The 14,066-nt window shown below is 38.2% G+C and overlaps 1 protein-coding gene across 4 annotated transcripts in view; it reads left to right on the top strand.

Moving 5' to 3' along the window:
* Positions 1-496: 496 nt before the first annotated feature.
* Positions 497-14,066, top strand: part of fmnl3 (formin-like 3) — a 50,359-nt gene continuing 36,789 nt past the window's right edge. For all 4 annotated transcript variants that reach the window (XM_067446115.1, XM_067446114.1, XM_067446113.1 and 1 more), the window contains exon 1: positions 497-1,087. In XM_067446115.1, the coding sequence (XP_067302216.1) occupies positions 974-1,087 (114 nt within the window). In that variant the 5' untranslated portion in view covers positions 497-973. The remainder of the gene's footprint in view (positions 1,088-14,066) is intronic.

Genomic DNA, 14,066 nt, shown 5'->3' with positions numbered 1-14,066 from the left:
TATGTTGTGATATTCGATGTTTAATCACTGGGAAGAAATAGTAGGCATCACTTCTACCAAACTGTCCCGAATGTAGTTATTAAAATGCCACAGCGGGTATGGAGCTAGAAACATGACAAAATGATCTGAATTTGAATTGTATAAATCTGAATTATTGACAAGTGTAATCTAACAAAATTGCATATTATGTTTCATTTTACATAGTACTGAATTTGAATTTTTTAAATGTAGAAAATAGAGTCTTTCTAAAACATTTCAGATGTGTTCAATTTCAAAGGTTCAAATTCATATCATTTTGTTATAATTCTAGCTCCATACAGCGGGGGCTACTGGGACTCTCAATTAGTGATGCTGTAGGCTATAGTTCCAGTGTTACGGCAGGTGGCGACAGAGAGAACGGAAAGCCCCAGCCCAACCATTCATCCTTACCAGAGACTTCATCTTTACTCTAGCGATGTGCAGTTTGTAGACTTGTTAGAGGGTGGGATCATTTTCATCTCACATGTCTAAAGCTTTCATTGTGGACGCAGTGAGTTAACAGATGAGCACTAATCGGGATCCCGCAAAATATAACAAAAACCAACAACAACAAAAAACTCGACAGCTTAGAGAAGACAGAATAAAGAAGAATTAAGAGGACTTACTGCTTGACATGGATTGTACAGACATCAATACAATACTTCTCAAGAGGACAACAGAGTGATACTTTGTGGCTTTTTAAAAAAATTATTCAATATTCTTACATAGATATTCCATCATTATTTAAGATTTATGTCTATTAGCAATCGGTCCTGAAAAGGATCACATTTTCTTTCTTTATTTTTTCTGTTTAAAAAAAACAAAACTTTTTTAACAAAGCAAAAGTGGAATGTGATCGCTCGTATTGGATGTATGTTGGCTTTATAGGGCGCTGGGAGGCAAAGACTGAATTAGACACAGCATCTGATCCTGCATCACTTTATAAAAGTCAAATATGGGGAATATTGAGAGCGTGGACGGGCAATCTGAGATGAAGCATCATATCATGCCATTGAAAGTTCCCATGCCTGACCCAACAGAGCTGGAAGAAAGATTTGCCATAGTTTTGGTGAGTATGCAACATTTACGTTTATAGTACATTTTTATATTTAAAATATATTTTAAAAACATTCTTATGCATTTAAAATATTAGTCCGTGTATTTACATTAAATAAGAATGTATCTAAAAAGTAACTTATTTTTTTTTCTCCTTTGATAATTGTCATCAACTTTACAGTGGTAGTCATGTCGCTTAAACGAGCTAAAGAAACGTGTTGACATTTCTTTGACATTTTGAGTATGCCAGTTTTTCCCTTCTGTTCAGTATGCCTATGTCAGAAGAGCGTTTGCATAATGATTTTCTCAAATGTTTCACTGTCTGCCACCCCCATTTTGTTACTCGCACGCTTCTCTTCAGTCCTTTTGTCTCTGAAGCTTCTCGAGCGCTGACAATTGATGTGATATTTCGCATGAGGGTGAAAGACACAGACAAAAGTCACTTTACATACATCCCAAAAGTGTGGTAAAATGACATACGGGCAAAGACTGTAATTTCGTGAGGGATATGATGAATTTTCTTCTCCTCACAGAGCTCAGCATTTTCTGAATTCCCCCAAAACTCCTACGAGCGAGAGATGGTGAAAGATCCGCCTCCTTCTCTCTTTCTCTAGCGCCTGGCATTCGTTTTGAGCAGACATTTATGTTGAACACACACACACCCATCTGTCATTATGAATCTGACATTATGAGGCAATCAGGAGTGTTTATGTAATACAGTAACTGAATCAACTTCATAACAATTGTAAACACCACCCTCCCCGAGTCCAGTTGTTGTTAACCAACTGTATTTTTGCTTTAAAAAACTGATTAATAGATAATGAAGTATTTAATTTTTTCTCTGAGGGCAAAAAGTCACTCAGACAGGCAGACAGACAGATATGGTCTGCTAGGGCTTTACTACTGTGTTTTGGGTGTTTGCTAGGCAGTTGCTATGGTATTCTGGGAGGTTGCAAGGACATTTCTAAGGCCCTAGGACTGTCAGACAGACAGACCGACGGATGGATGGATGGATGGATGGATGGATGGATGGATGGATGGATGGATGGATAGATAGATAGATAGATAGATAGATAGATAGATAGATAGATAGATAGATAGATAGATAGATAGATAGATAGATAGATAGATAGATAGTAACATTATCGTACTGAATCATTGATTTATTTAGAAATGATCAAAGAGTTTTAGTTTGTCAACAAAGTGACCTCATTCTCTCATACTGGACCGATGATGGAAAGACTGACCGTCCCAGGGTGGGTCCGAGGTCAGTTTTAGTGCTGACAGTCTTTAAGTTTGGCCAGATTTCCTCTCATTGCTTTAACTTGGTGGGAAAGCATAACATTTTGAATCACATTTGTTTCAATGCTGTTATCGGATGGTAGCATGTGCTGGGCTCTGTCTGTTTCGCTCCAAAGATAAAGGAACATCAAAGTGTGCGTCTCGTAGAGAGCACTCCACTCAGGAAAATAGGCCTACGGCTTCCCGCCGCTATGATACTGATTAGACTCACACAGGTTGAGAGAGTTTCTTCCATCAAAGAACTATCAACTCAGTCTGAACAGAACCACATTCTTACATAGTAGCTAGTCACATCATGTGTATATTATTATACATTCAAAAGAAACAAATGTTGTGATTCTGACAGGCACAACCTCTTTTATTGTGGATTTATAACTTTCCTGGCAGCATACATATTTGAATCAGTGACGTAACCCTCCTTCCCTCTCTTCAGCCTTTGATTTCCTGTGTGCAACTGCTTGTAGTGCACATTTAGCTCAGTGTGAGTTTGTAGCTGCTCGTACCATCTACTCACCCTCAGACGCACGCTCTCAGACGGACAGCGCATAATGATGTCATAGGTGTAGGCTGTGCCAGCACAGTAATATCCGTGCAATGATGGCTTTAACAGGAGCTTAGCACACAGGAGAGCGGGCTGTGTGTATAGATGGATCAGGGGATGAGATCTCTGGGTTACATCAGACGACTTCATGCACCCCACTAATGAAACGCCTGGTTCAGGCTTAACCGAGCGCATGTGCCGTATACATTGGGTTGTTCTTTTTCCTTTGTTTGGCTGATTCAGACTCTGCTTCATCTCAGCTCTCTGCGGCTGGAAACAACCGCCTGAAATTTTTCTCTCGTTTGTGAAAGGAAATTGCATTGTGGAGCAGGCTTTGGCCAGTTTCTCCATCGGTGCCTGGAGAGTTCAGTACGTTAGCTACTGGCTTTCTTGACGTTCTCAGTCTAGACTATTGCATTGGTTTACTTTGGCCACTCAGCCTTCAAGCTTCAGACAGATGATTATGATTTTCTTTATTTAAATTAGTAACATTTTGATGGAACCTGTGCAAGTAAATCTAATTCCCTTGGCCTCAAGCCTCGTTAGCATCCTTGTTACTGGTTACATTTGGTGCCATGACCTGGATGGCAGTGAGGTTTAGGGGGTGAATGTAACAGAGGCAAGCTAGTAAGAGCTGTGTGAGTAAACATTGCTCCCCTGGCCTGATGCCAGAGTCTGCAGTCCTTTTTAGCATGCCCGCCCTCCTTCCATACTGGAGACGCAGGTTCGAATCCCTCTCGGAACACCTCCCATGGCGGAGATGCAGGTTCGGCTCAGAAAGTGTCGACTAGGAGCTGTTTACATATGTACATATTGAATATCAGGAAGATTTAAAGGGATAGTATACCCAAAAATGAAAATTCCCCACTACAGGCCAGGGTGATTAAATATTTATCTTTTTTTCATGATTATCCCTTTAAGAAGAGTTTTTTGTGTGTGTGTCTGTGTGTGTGTTTGTTTTGAAAGCTTACAAAGTAGGTGTGTTAAAGTCTTTCTTAATCCGATCCTGGTCTTACATGATCGGCACACATCTTTTCGAATAGATGTTTGTCTTCATAATCTTCATCAAAATGTAGGCTCCACCTCCTATTTAGCTTATATCACCATTCCCTCTTATTTTCAGCACTTCTCCAACCACCTGGGTCCATTCTTGGAACTTTTCATAATCCAATCAATTTTACAAAATAAAAAGTTGCTGCCAATATTCATCCAAAATCATCCTTGTCATTCAGAAATAAATAACATTTCATAAATAATATCCCAGGCAGCCAATGAAGACCATATAGGCAGACATTATGTGAATTTGTTACAAACTTACATAGATGCAGGAAATTAGACTAGTGTTTCTGGCTGTTTGGTTCCTTCTTTTTGGGAGACAATAACTCCATTTATTATGCAGGTTGATCTTCGAAACTTTGCTGACCTTTACATGTACAAACAGCTACAATGAATATCAGAAAAAGCATAATAGGGGCACTTTAATGTGAATTTATCAGGTGTCATTTATTCTTCAGACTGGCTATATGTCGCTATTTACTACGGAACTTCTGCCTTTTGATCTAAACTGTGGCTGAAAGGTAAAATTGTGAGCTGTGTGCAAAGTTTTTTGTTTTCTTTTATTGGCATGTGATGTAAACATGCAAGGTGAACCATGTAAAACTGAAAATTTCCCACCAAATCTGAACCGACAGCTCAACAAATACTTGCCAGTAATGGATTTTTGCTCATTTTGAATTTGCAGCTTTAACAATGTAGGCAGAACCCTAAATCCATATGGAATATTCTATGGTAATGGAACACTCTTACACCTCACTCTCTGTCTGAAACTGAAGTTGGGGTCTGGCTTCTTAGCTAAACTTCTCCATATGGGCCTCTGTTTTGTTAAAGAGACAGGAGGTCATTTTTTTCTGAGGTGCAGCGATGGAGCGGGAGTAGATGTGTGTGCGATATCCTCTTTCAAAGTGCTCCCGCTCGACTGCACCGCGGCGGATTCCTGCGGTCTGCTCTCGGTTAAAGCCACGGGAGAACTTTAGAGAGGGAAAATTCCCTTTGAACTGGCTGTCTGCCACTATGCACCATTGTAATGACTTTTCCAACACTTGAATACCATACTGTAGGGCTGTTTTAAAGACTGGGTTTATTTTCTTGTTTGTCTACTTTGAAGTACAGATTTGCCATCTTGGTTATTTTAGCAAACCCCCTTTTTTCACAATTCAAAGAGCTTTAGGTGTGCGAGTGTTTGTGCGAGCTTTGCCACACAGGAAGAAGCAACACGGTGACCCTTCCAGCCCCATTGCTTGTCAGTGTGACCCTTGACACTGTGCTGTCCGTCATGTCACAGTTTTGATAGATGTCACTCAAGTGGAACTAATGGAGTCAAGCTGTGGCTCCTGTTTATGGGACATTAAACCTAAATATTTTTAATTAGTTTTTGCCCGTGCTTCGTTTATCCACTCTGTGTCTGGTCAGCCTGCTTTCAGGTCGAGTGGAGTGCTGCTAAAGAGCCTGCAGGTGGGGAGGAATCGGCCATTGATTGTTTGTTATGCTGCAGACTCATGCTGTGGGAGTGTACATCTGTCTCTCCTATGGCCCCGTCACAATGTCAGTGCTGCCTGGGATGTCTGAGGCTCCTCTCTGTGGGCATCCTTGTTCTACACGAAATCACAGACTCACACATATGCATTAAGTTGGACAGGTTTTGTTGTGTTGTGCTGAGTTTAAAATGCCCTAATTGTGTTATTTAAAATGTTCCTAATTTGCTGCAATAAGTTTACATGCATCCAAGGTCAGTAAACTGCAGCATTAATCAAGGATTGAGTCTCTCTAAACCTCTCCTTTCTGAGATCCTACTCTGCTCTGATTGGCTCAGCGTGTGACAGAAATGACACCCATTACCATATCGGAATTTCAGCTCTGGAGGCTTTCTATGTATGGTCAAAGTATGTTGTTCTTGGGCAGCCGATGAAGACCATATAGGCTGGCATTTTGCTACTTATGAGAAAAACCTACATGGATTGATGAAGGAAAAAGGGCCATATACTAGATATTTTTAATCTGAGATATTTCTGTCCCCCCATTGACAGTCTATGCAACTACCACTTTGACGCTTTCATAAGAGATCGTAAAACTAAATCACATATTGTAGCCTGACAAGCCAGACCCACATCAAGATGTTTTGTCTGGGAACTCACTATTGACCGGGCTCAATCCGATAAATGGTTGTCTTTCAAATTCCCTCTGCACGCAATAGGATAGCGCTTCAACCAACCAGAGCAACGAAGGTGAAGCGGAGCTAGTTGATAGATTTAACTTTCACTGTATCCAGTCAAACACATCTTCCTTTTCTTAAGAATGATTTCAGTGCCGTTCTTTGTTCTTTTTTCAAAGAAAAGCTTACCTCCAAGTCTTCCAGAGTCGCGACCAAAGCCGATTTAAAAGACTGCTGTTTACAAGCTTCTTTGTTTTTAAGTAACACGCGGAACCACAGAAACTCTGCCTCGTTATGTTAAGCCCTCCCACCGACTCTATAAGGATGTGATTGGCCTGACCAGAGTTTGGTTTGCCAACGGAGAGTTGCTACCCTGGTCTATATTTCTAGGCTACATGAATTGAGCTGTTTAGTCCAAATCTTCTTATGAGACACAATCACTTTATATGATGAAATTATTGAATTTAGGCTTTCATTCGCATATAAACATTCATCAGCTCACACATCAGTTATGTAAACAGAAGCAATGCTTGCTTGATGTGTGAGAACCAATAAGGTTCATTCTTTTGTTACGCAGCACTTTTGAGTTTCCACAAGAACCAATGAAGTTTGTTTGAGCTTCTACCTATGGTTGCTGATCAGTGTTTATATGGTAGTCATTATAGATGTCACCCCCTATTGACGGAAATGAGAGAGTGAGGGGGAGATGTGAGGGAGGATGTTTCAGCCGTGACTTTTTACTGCGCCGAGTCGCAGTACTCTCAAAAGTGCTATTCCACCATACATTATAGTTCTCCTTTTTAATCCGCTTAGAACAGCGCCACGTTTTATTTTGTGTCACCATACTTGATCGTTCAACTATTCGTCTAAATGTATTTAAATAGGGGAAACGTGGAGGTGTTTGGACACTTCTAACTTGATCTTTGTTTGGTACCTAATGAATGAACTGGGCTTAAATGTTTTTTTCTTGTTGTAAGCATTAACAGAGACAAGAAATAATGCCTGCACAGTAAGAAAAAATAAATTAAAATAATTATATCAATTATACAAGAGTAATTTCTTATACAGTGTTGATTATCAAGTAAATTTATCTAGTTTCAACGTTTTTTTAACTCGAAAAAAAAGTCCAAAACACTCATGTAATATGTTATGTACAATATTCTGAACAATGTATGCAATTTCACTTGCTCATGGTTTATATTTGGCGGTAGGTGTGTGTGGGTCAGGCTGCTCTCTTGCAGCTGTGTTGAGGGTCCACTCTGAGCAGTGGTTTCCTCTCCAGCACAATGGAGGCTCTGTGAGTGTGTGTTGTTTTAGAGAAAGGGCCTCTCCCCCCTGAGCCCTTTGTGCTCGTTTCTTTTACTCTAGAGCTCACAGGAACTGCTGCAAGAGTTCTTACTTGCAGAGTAATAATTTATTTTTGCACGTCTGATAAATGTTGTTTCAAATTTTGTCAGTATCACAGAACCCATGATAAGGAAACCTAAACCAGAACGTCCTCTTTTTCAGCTCCTTTTCTCAGATTCACGTTCAGAAAAAGAATATTTCCGTTGTTCTGTGTATTTTAAGGTTAGCAGGACTGAGTGGGTGTGACTCTGCTCTAGAACTCACCATTATTATTATCTCAGGGTGAACAATTTACTCACCACATCATTATGACATGGGTCTGCTGGCCTCCCAGCTAGGGATTTTCTTTAGATTCTGCACAGCAAGTTCTATATCTATCTATCTATCTATCTATCTATCTATCTATCTATCTATCTATCTATCTATCTATCTATCTATCTATCTATCTATCTATCTATCTATCTATCTATCTATCTATCTATCTATCTATCTATCTATCTATCTATCTATCTATCTGTCTGTCTGTCTGTCTGTCTGTCTGTCTGTCTGTCTGTCTGTCTGTCTGTCTGTCTGTCTGTCTGTCTGTCTGTCTGTCTGTCTGTCTGTCTGTCTGTCTGTCTGTCTGTCTGTCTGTCTATCTTATACTTGTCACAAGCAAATCTAAATTGAGATAAATGCTTAAAATTACAAGGAAAACAAAACAAGTCACTTTTATATATAAATTAATATATATCAGGTTAGTTGCCATACTATATACTGTATTTGTACAGGAGTGTGTGTGCAGTTGTGCGTTTTTGGATGTCAAAGCTGTCTCCTGTGCTCTCATTCCTGTTGTACTCTGTATATCCGTTATGACCCTGTTCCTCTCCATCTCCTGTGTGTCCGACCGAAGACGCAAACAGGACATCCTCTTCTTAAGTGTCAGCCAGAGGCTCTTATTCACTATAAATTATATTTGCAGGATGTTTACATTTATACCACTATAAGCTCAATTCTGACTTCATAACTCAAAACTTCATCTGATTCACGTGTTTCGAGTTAATCTTGCTCTTATTTAATATCTGAGATGTGTTTGATCAGGACACCATTAAAGAGCATCTGAGTTATGAATGTGCCGCAGACCCTGTCAAGTAGAAAGAGAATTGCAACGTTACATCTGGAATCCTCATCATGCTCTTCAGTAGTTCCTGAAATCACATCTCATCCCAGGAAACATTTCTAAGTAACCACATCACTGAAAAGGATAGTTCTTAAGGCTGACAAAGACACTTTCACATAGCATGCTTAAAGGTGCATTTTCTGAACCTTTCTATTTTAAAGGGAAGTGTTTCTGTGTCTTTGACCTGACTTGGCCTATGATTTGTGGCGGACATGCTGAGTTGCTAAAAGCCCCAGGGAATCCTTTGGTGGAGAAGAGCATATGCACTAGTATGGAGGAGGCACACCACAGCTGTAGACCATCGAGGCGTTAATGGCCTCATCAACATCACAACCTCTGTATATCTGCCAGTTAACGCTTGCTGTGTTGTTGAGAAATTTGAGTGGGAAGTTTCATATGCCAAGCTTTTTCAGTGTTCTCTATAACAGTGCTGAAGTTGCACAGCTAGTTTTACTTTCAATGAGCAAGTTCATTCTCTTTTCACAGCTGATAATAGTGGTGTGTCCTGGGGCAGGTAAACAAAGGCAACACAATCTGCTGTGAAATGGGCGATATGGGCATTACATAAAGGTTTTCTAGTGTAAATCATTTTAATAAAGTTTATAATTAGTTTGGTTTGGATTTTTAAATAATAATGTAGGAACTCATAATGTAAATTACACACAATGTAATAATTACACATAATGTAATTACATTACTGTAATAAAATGTTCATAATGTAATCATTTTCTTGAAATGAAATAAAATCTTTTAATGAGTTAATAAAACATTACATTTATTACATTATAAACTCACAAAAAACATGTCATATTTTCATTGGTTTTCCATATTTGGTATTCAGTACATTTTAAAAATCTAAATCTTAATCAGAATCCACCAGATATATCAGTATACTTCTACTACTAGAAGGTGCAAAAGTTGTGATTTTATTCATTTATTTATCTGGACTTAGATTTTAAAAATGTACTATAAATGAATACCACTGCTTTATGGTTAACAAAAATATAATAATAATTGTATGAATATTTAAATGTTCCTTTTCGCAGGTAGTTTAAGACTGGCTTTAGATTTTTTAAAAATACTGTAAGAGAATACTAATATTTTTTATGTTTTAAAAACTATTACAATAATGAAAATATGATTTTTTTTGTTAAGTTTATAATGTATTAATTTTTTCATAATGTAAAAATTGTTATTACATTATGAGCTCAAGATTTTATTACATTTTGAGAAAATTATTACATTATGAACATTTTATAATAATAATGGACTGCAAATGGACTGCATTTATATAGCGCTTTTATCCAAAGCGCTTTACATTTTGCCTCACATTCACCCATTCATACACCGACGGCGATGTCAGCCATGTAAGGCGCCATCCAGCTCGTCGGGAGCAGCTGGGGTTAGGTGTCTTGCTCATGGACACCTCGACACTTGGTCAGGTGGAACCGGGGATTGAACACCAACCTTTCGGTTTGTAGACAACCTACATGAACCACTGAGACACTGCCGCCCACGTAATAATAATGTAATACTTGTTATTACATTATGCGTCGCTACAAATAATAATAATATGGTATATATATAATTAATTCTTTAATTTTATTATATTTTTTATTATTAATAATGTTATTAATTGTATAATATATTTTATTTCTATATTTGTTTAGCCTATTATTATAATTATTTATTTTTATTTTATCTACTTTAAATTATTATTATTATTTATTATGTATTTTAAATTAAATTAAATGTATTTTATTTTATTTTATTTTAATTTATTATATTTAACTTAAAGCCCAAATACTTTTAAAAAAAAAACAGTTTTTATGAGTCCGCATGCGCGTGACGCAAATTTCGTCAGCAGAATACTATGCGTACAGCCCAATTTTTGTAACAGGTCACACATGCACATTGAATTTGTTCGGCATCAATCAGTTGTTCCAGATGCCGTAGAGTTCACAGTAGAATATGCAACTAAAGAGATAGAATCAACAACACAACATCCGAGACTGCAACAACAGAAGCCTGTATCGACAAGCCATTGTGTAAGGGGATTATGAGATGGGGTTCAAAAGAATACACAGCAACTTTTATAGGGCATAACTTCTGGAGAAAAATGACGCAGACAATGGACTAAGATGAAACATTCTAGAGCGCATGTGTCGACCTCCTGCGTTCGTGCACGCTATCAAATGGAATATAATTAACGCTAACTTACACTTAAAAAACAAAGTGTACTTTGGGCTTGAATCCTGAATGGTTTGGAATGGGGATTGTTTGTGTTTCTTATATAAACAACTGGAGGGGGATGGTGAGGCAGTTCACTAGTACCTTGACCTCACTCTCTTTCTGTGTGGTGGTGGATGGGACATTTGTGTTTTGTGGATTTGCTTTGTTGTGATTGCCTGGTTCAGGTTACTGGTTAGGATTGGGAGATCAGGTGTCATTGAAGTGAATGGAGGACAGCATTTTCTCACACTCCATTTTGTCTTGCTCAGTGCCAGTTTGAGAACTGTATCGTCATTTTGTAGATCTTCACTTTCGTTCCCAGGAAACTTTTGGTTAGCGTAAACTGTTACTTTTAAACTAAATTTAAAGGAGGAAGTCCCCCTGGGCTTGTGATACCATTCATGTGCTTCTTTCTTGTATTGTATTATACACTGTTTCAAGAAATAAGAGGAACAGTAGCTCCAAGACTTTGTGTTGATGTGGTTTTGTAAAACACAGAAATTCACCCATGAACCCAATACTGTCATACGTGTGATATATGATGTCATTGCTTAAGGTCATTTCAACTGTTGTTAGTCATTCTTCCAGAAATTTCCTTCAAGGGGGTCCATACATAGACAGATAAATAAAACATTGGATTTAGATTTTAAAAAACAAACAATTTTATTACAAATATTATATTATATTAAATTATATATTAAAATGAATATACACATATGGTACAGTAATGATCAAATGATATATTACAAATATATAGTATTTTGTATTATATATTATTGTTGACCTTATATTAATATATTTTAATGTTTTATTTATAAAATAAAAAAAAACATTAAATACTGTATGTTGCAGTAATGACATATTAGTGTCATTTCAAAGTGTTACTTAGAAACACTAAAATTATATTGAAGCTCCCTGAGTAGTTTTGAGGGCCTGAGTGAGTGCCCTTGGGTCTGTAAAGATACTAAGGCCTTACCTTGACCTTTCATAAGATAAACATAAACATGTTTTGGTCCTCCTTGGCGGCGGAAAGAGTGTCATGACTTATTGGACTATTTCTTCAGGGGTTTATGTTGAGCCCTATCCAGATGACTTTGGCACATGGAGCAGAAAACAGATCACACTCAATTGGGTTTGGATTTCTGATTGGATGTACAGGAGATATTGTTGAGAAAAAGTCCAAAATGATCTGGGGATCAAACTTCTGAGAAGGAGGGGGCGGGAAATAATATTTTTGTCTTCACCAGCCTTGGTGTAATATTCAAATTCCTTGTGTTTAATGTAGTGAATCATTTTTTTTTGTAAGTAAAAGTATGCATGGTTGGAAAGTTCCAGTATTTTACTGCTTTATTATTGACTGTACAGAATGGTTTCTTCAACACACTTTTCCGCAAAAGTGGCAAAACATTTTGGAAAAATGGGAGGAAAAAGCTTCAGCTCATTGTGACGTTCAGTAAGAGCCATTGTTTCCCATTCAAACTCACAGTCCACTATATCTGGCAGGGTTGGTGTACATTCCTCAGGTCTTGCGTTGACGCTCGGCGCCTGGGGACCTATTAGGTAGAGCTCAGTAGCTGAACAGAGGAGACGGTTTAGATGGGAAGACGGTGTGTGTCTGGCGGTCTGCTCTGGTCTAGTCGACAATGCTTACACATGCTAGATCCATTGAAAGAATTTGAGATCCCAGACTTCCCCCTCATTCTTCCTGTACTACAGTAGGCTACCGTTAAAATGATAAAATGGAGTGAGGTAGGAGACTCTACCTGTTGACTTAGTAGTCAAAGGGCCGTTTAGATCAGTTTGTAAACCACTCTTATTGGCTTTACGGTTTAAATTACATTAAGCTTGTAGGTTTAAGTGGGCTTTGGAGGAGTTTATGTTGGATGTCTCCCAGAGTCTAGGCTCCGGCATGGGAGCAGACACTCAGAGCTGCAGGGGCCCAAAACATATTTGCATTGTTTGTGTTTATAAATGAAGCTAAGAATTTTAGCTCACATGAACTCCCACTGCCCTCACAGAGTGGACAGAGGAGCGGCCAAATAAGGCTGTAAAAGTGTGTGGCCCTCCTTAAAACATGCCGTAGCTGTCCCCCTGGTGAAGACTAATATTTGACCACATCACAATGGGTAAGAAGGGTCATTTTGATGCTGCTTTGGGATGTTCGCCCACAAGCAGTATCTTTTGTCTGTCATCAGTCAACATGAGATCAAAATTGAGCATAATAACTTTATTAATACGTTTTCCTAGTCTTATTGTGAATGATTCATCTGTGCATATTATTTTAAATGGTTGTTTTCATAATCTTTCATCAAAAATAGCAACTTAAATATTGTACATAATATCAATTGATAACATGGTCGTCGGAACCATTGAGTGTTGGTGGGACAAGACCCGCCCACTTTTTAAGACCAATGATATTGGACCCACTCACTTTTATCGTCTCTAATTCAGCGCATGTCTGCTTACCTTGACTACCCCTTAACCGAGAAACTTATTAAGAAACTTATTATTAAACACATGTTAAACGCTTTATTTCCCCTTTTCTAATATTATCTATTTTTTTATTGAAAATAAATACCTTTCCGATCTGATATGTGATGGGGAAAGCGAGTGTGGCAAAAGGCGGATTCGAACATATGCTCGCGATATGCGTCAAAACTTGATGCCATGCGTCTTATATCCCTACTCTATAGGCACAGTAAATAAATTAGTGATTTCTGTAATTTTGTCTGTCCCAATCAATCGTTTAGTAAACGGCACTTTTTCTGTCTGGACACGGAGCATAAAAAACATGCAACTTATTCATTATCATTTATCTGTGAAACTGTTGATGTCTATGGCAGTTAAATATAGCCTTTTTATTAGACTATTGGTATTGACTGGTTTGAGGTCTTTTTTGGTATAGGAAAGGGATATGGCCTAAAACACACCATAATGCAGGAAATCACATCTATAAAATAATTTTTTTTCTGGGGGAGAAACCCCAGACCCCCCGCAAAACAATTTCTACACCTATCATATTTTGCCTTACTGACCCACCCACTTTTTTTTACTTCCAATGCCCATGATTGATAATAATAACAATCCCTACAGAAGACACCATTATTATTATTATCAGAATTGACCGTTCGTAAAGACCCGCCCCCTTTAATAGTCACCGTTGCTAATTGCTATATGTCCGACAAACCATGACATTCTCACGC

This window comes from Pseudorasbora parva, chromosome 6 (assembly GCF_024679245.1).
Source record: "Pseudorasbora parva isolate DD20220531a chromosome 6, ASM2467924v1, whole genome shotgun sequence".
Lineage (NCBI taxonomy): Eukaryota > Metazoa > Chordata > Actinopteri > Cypriniformes > Gobionidae > Pseudorasbora > Pseudorasbora parva.
The sequence above is the reverse complement of the archived record's forward strand: the minus strand, read 5'-3'. Positions and strand labels throughout refer to the sequence as shown.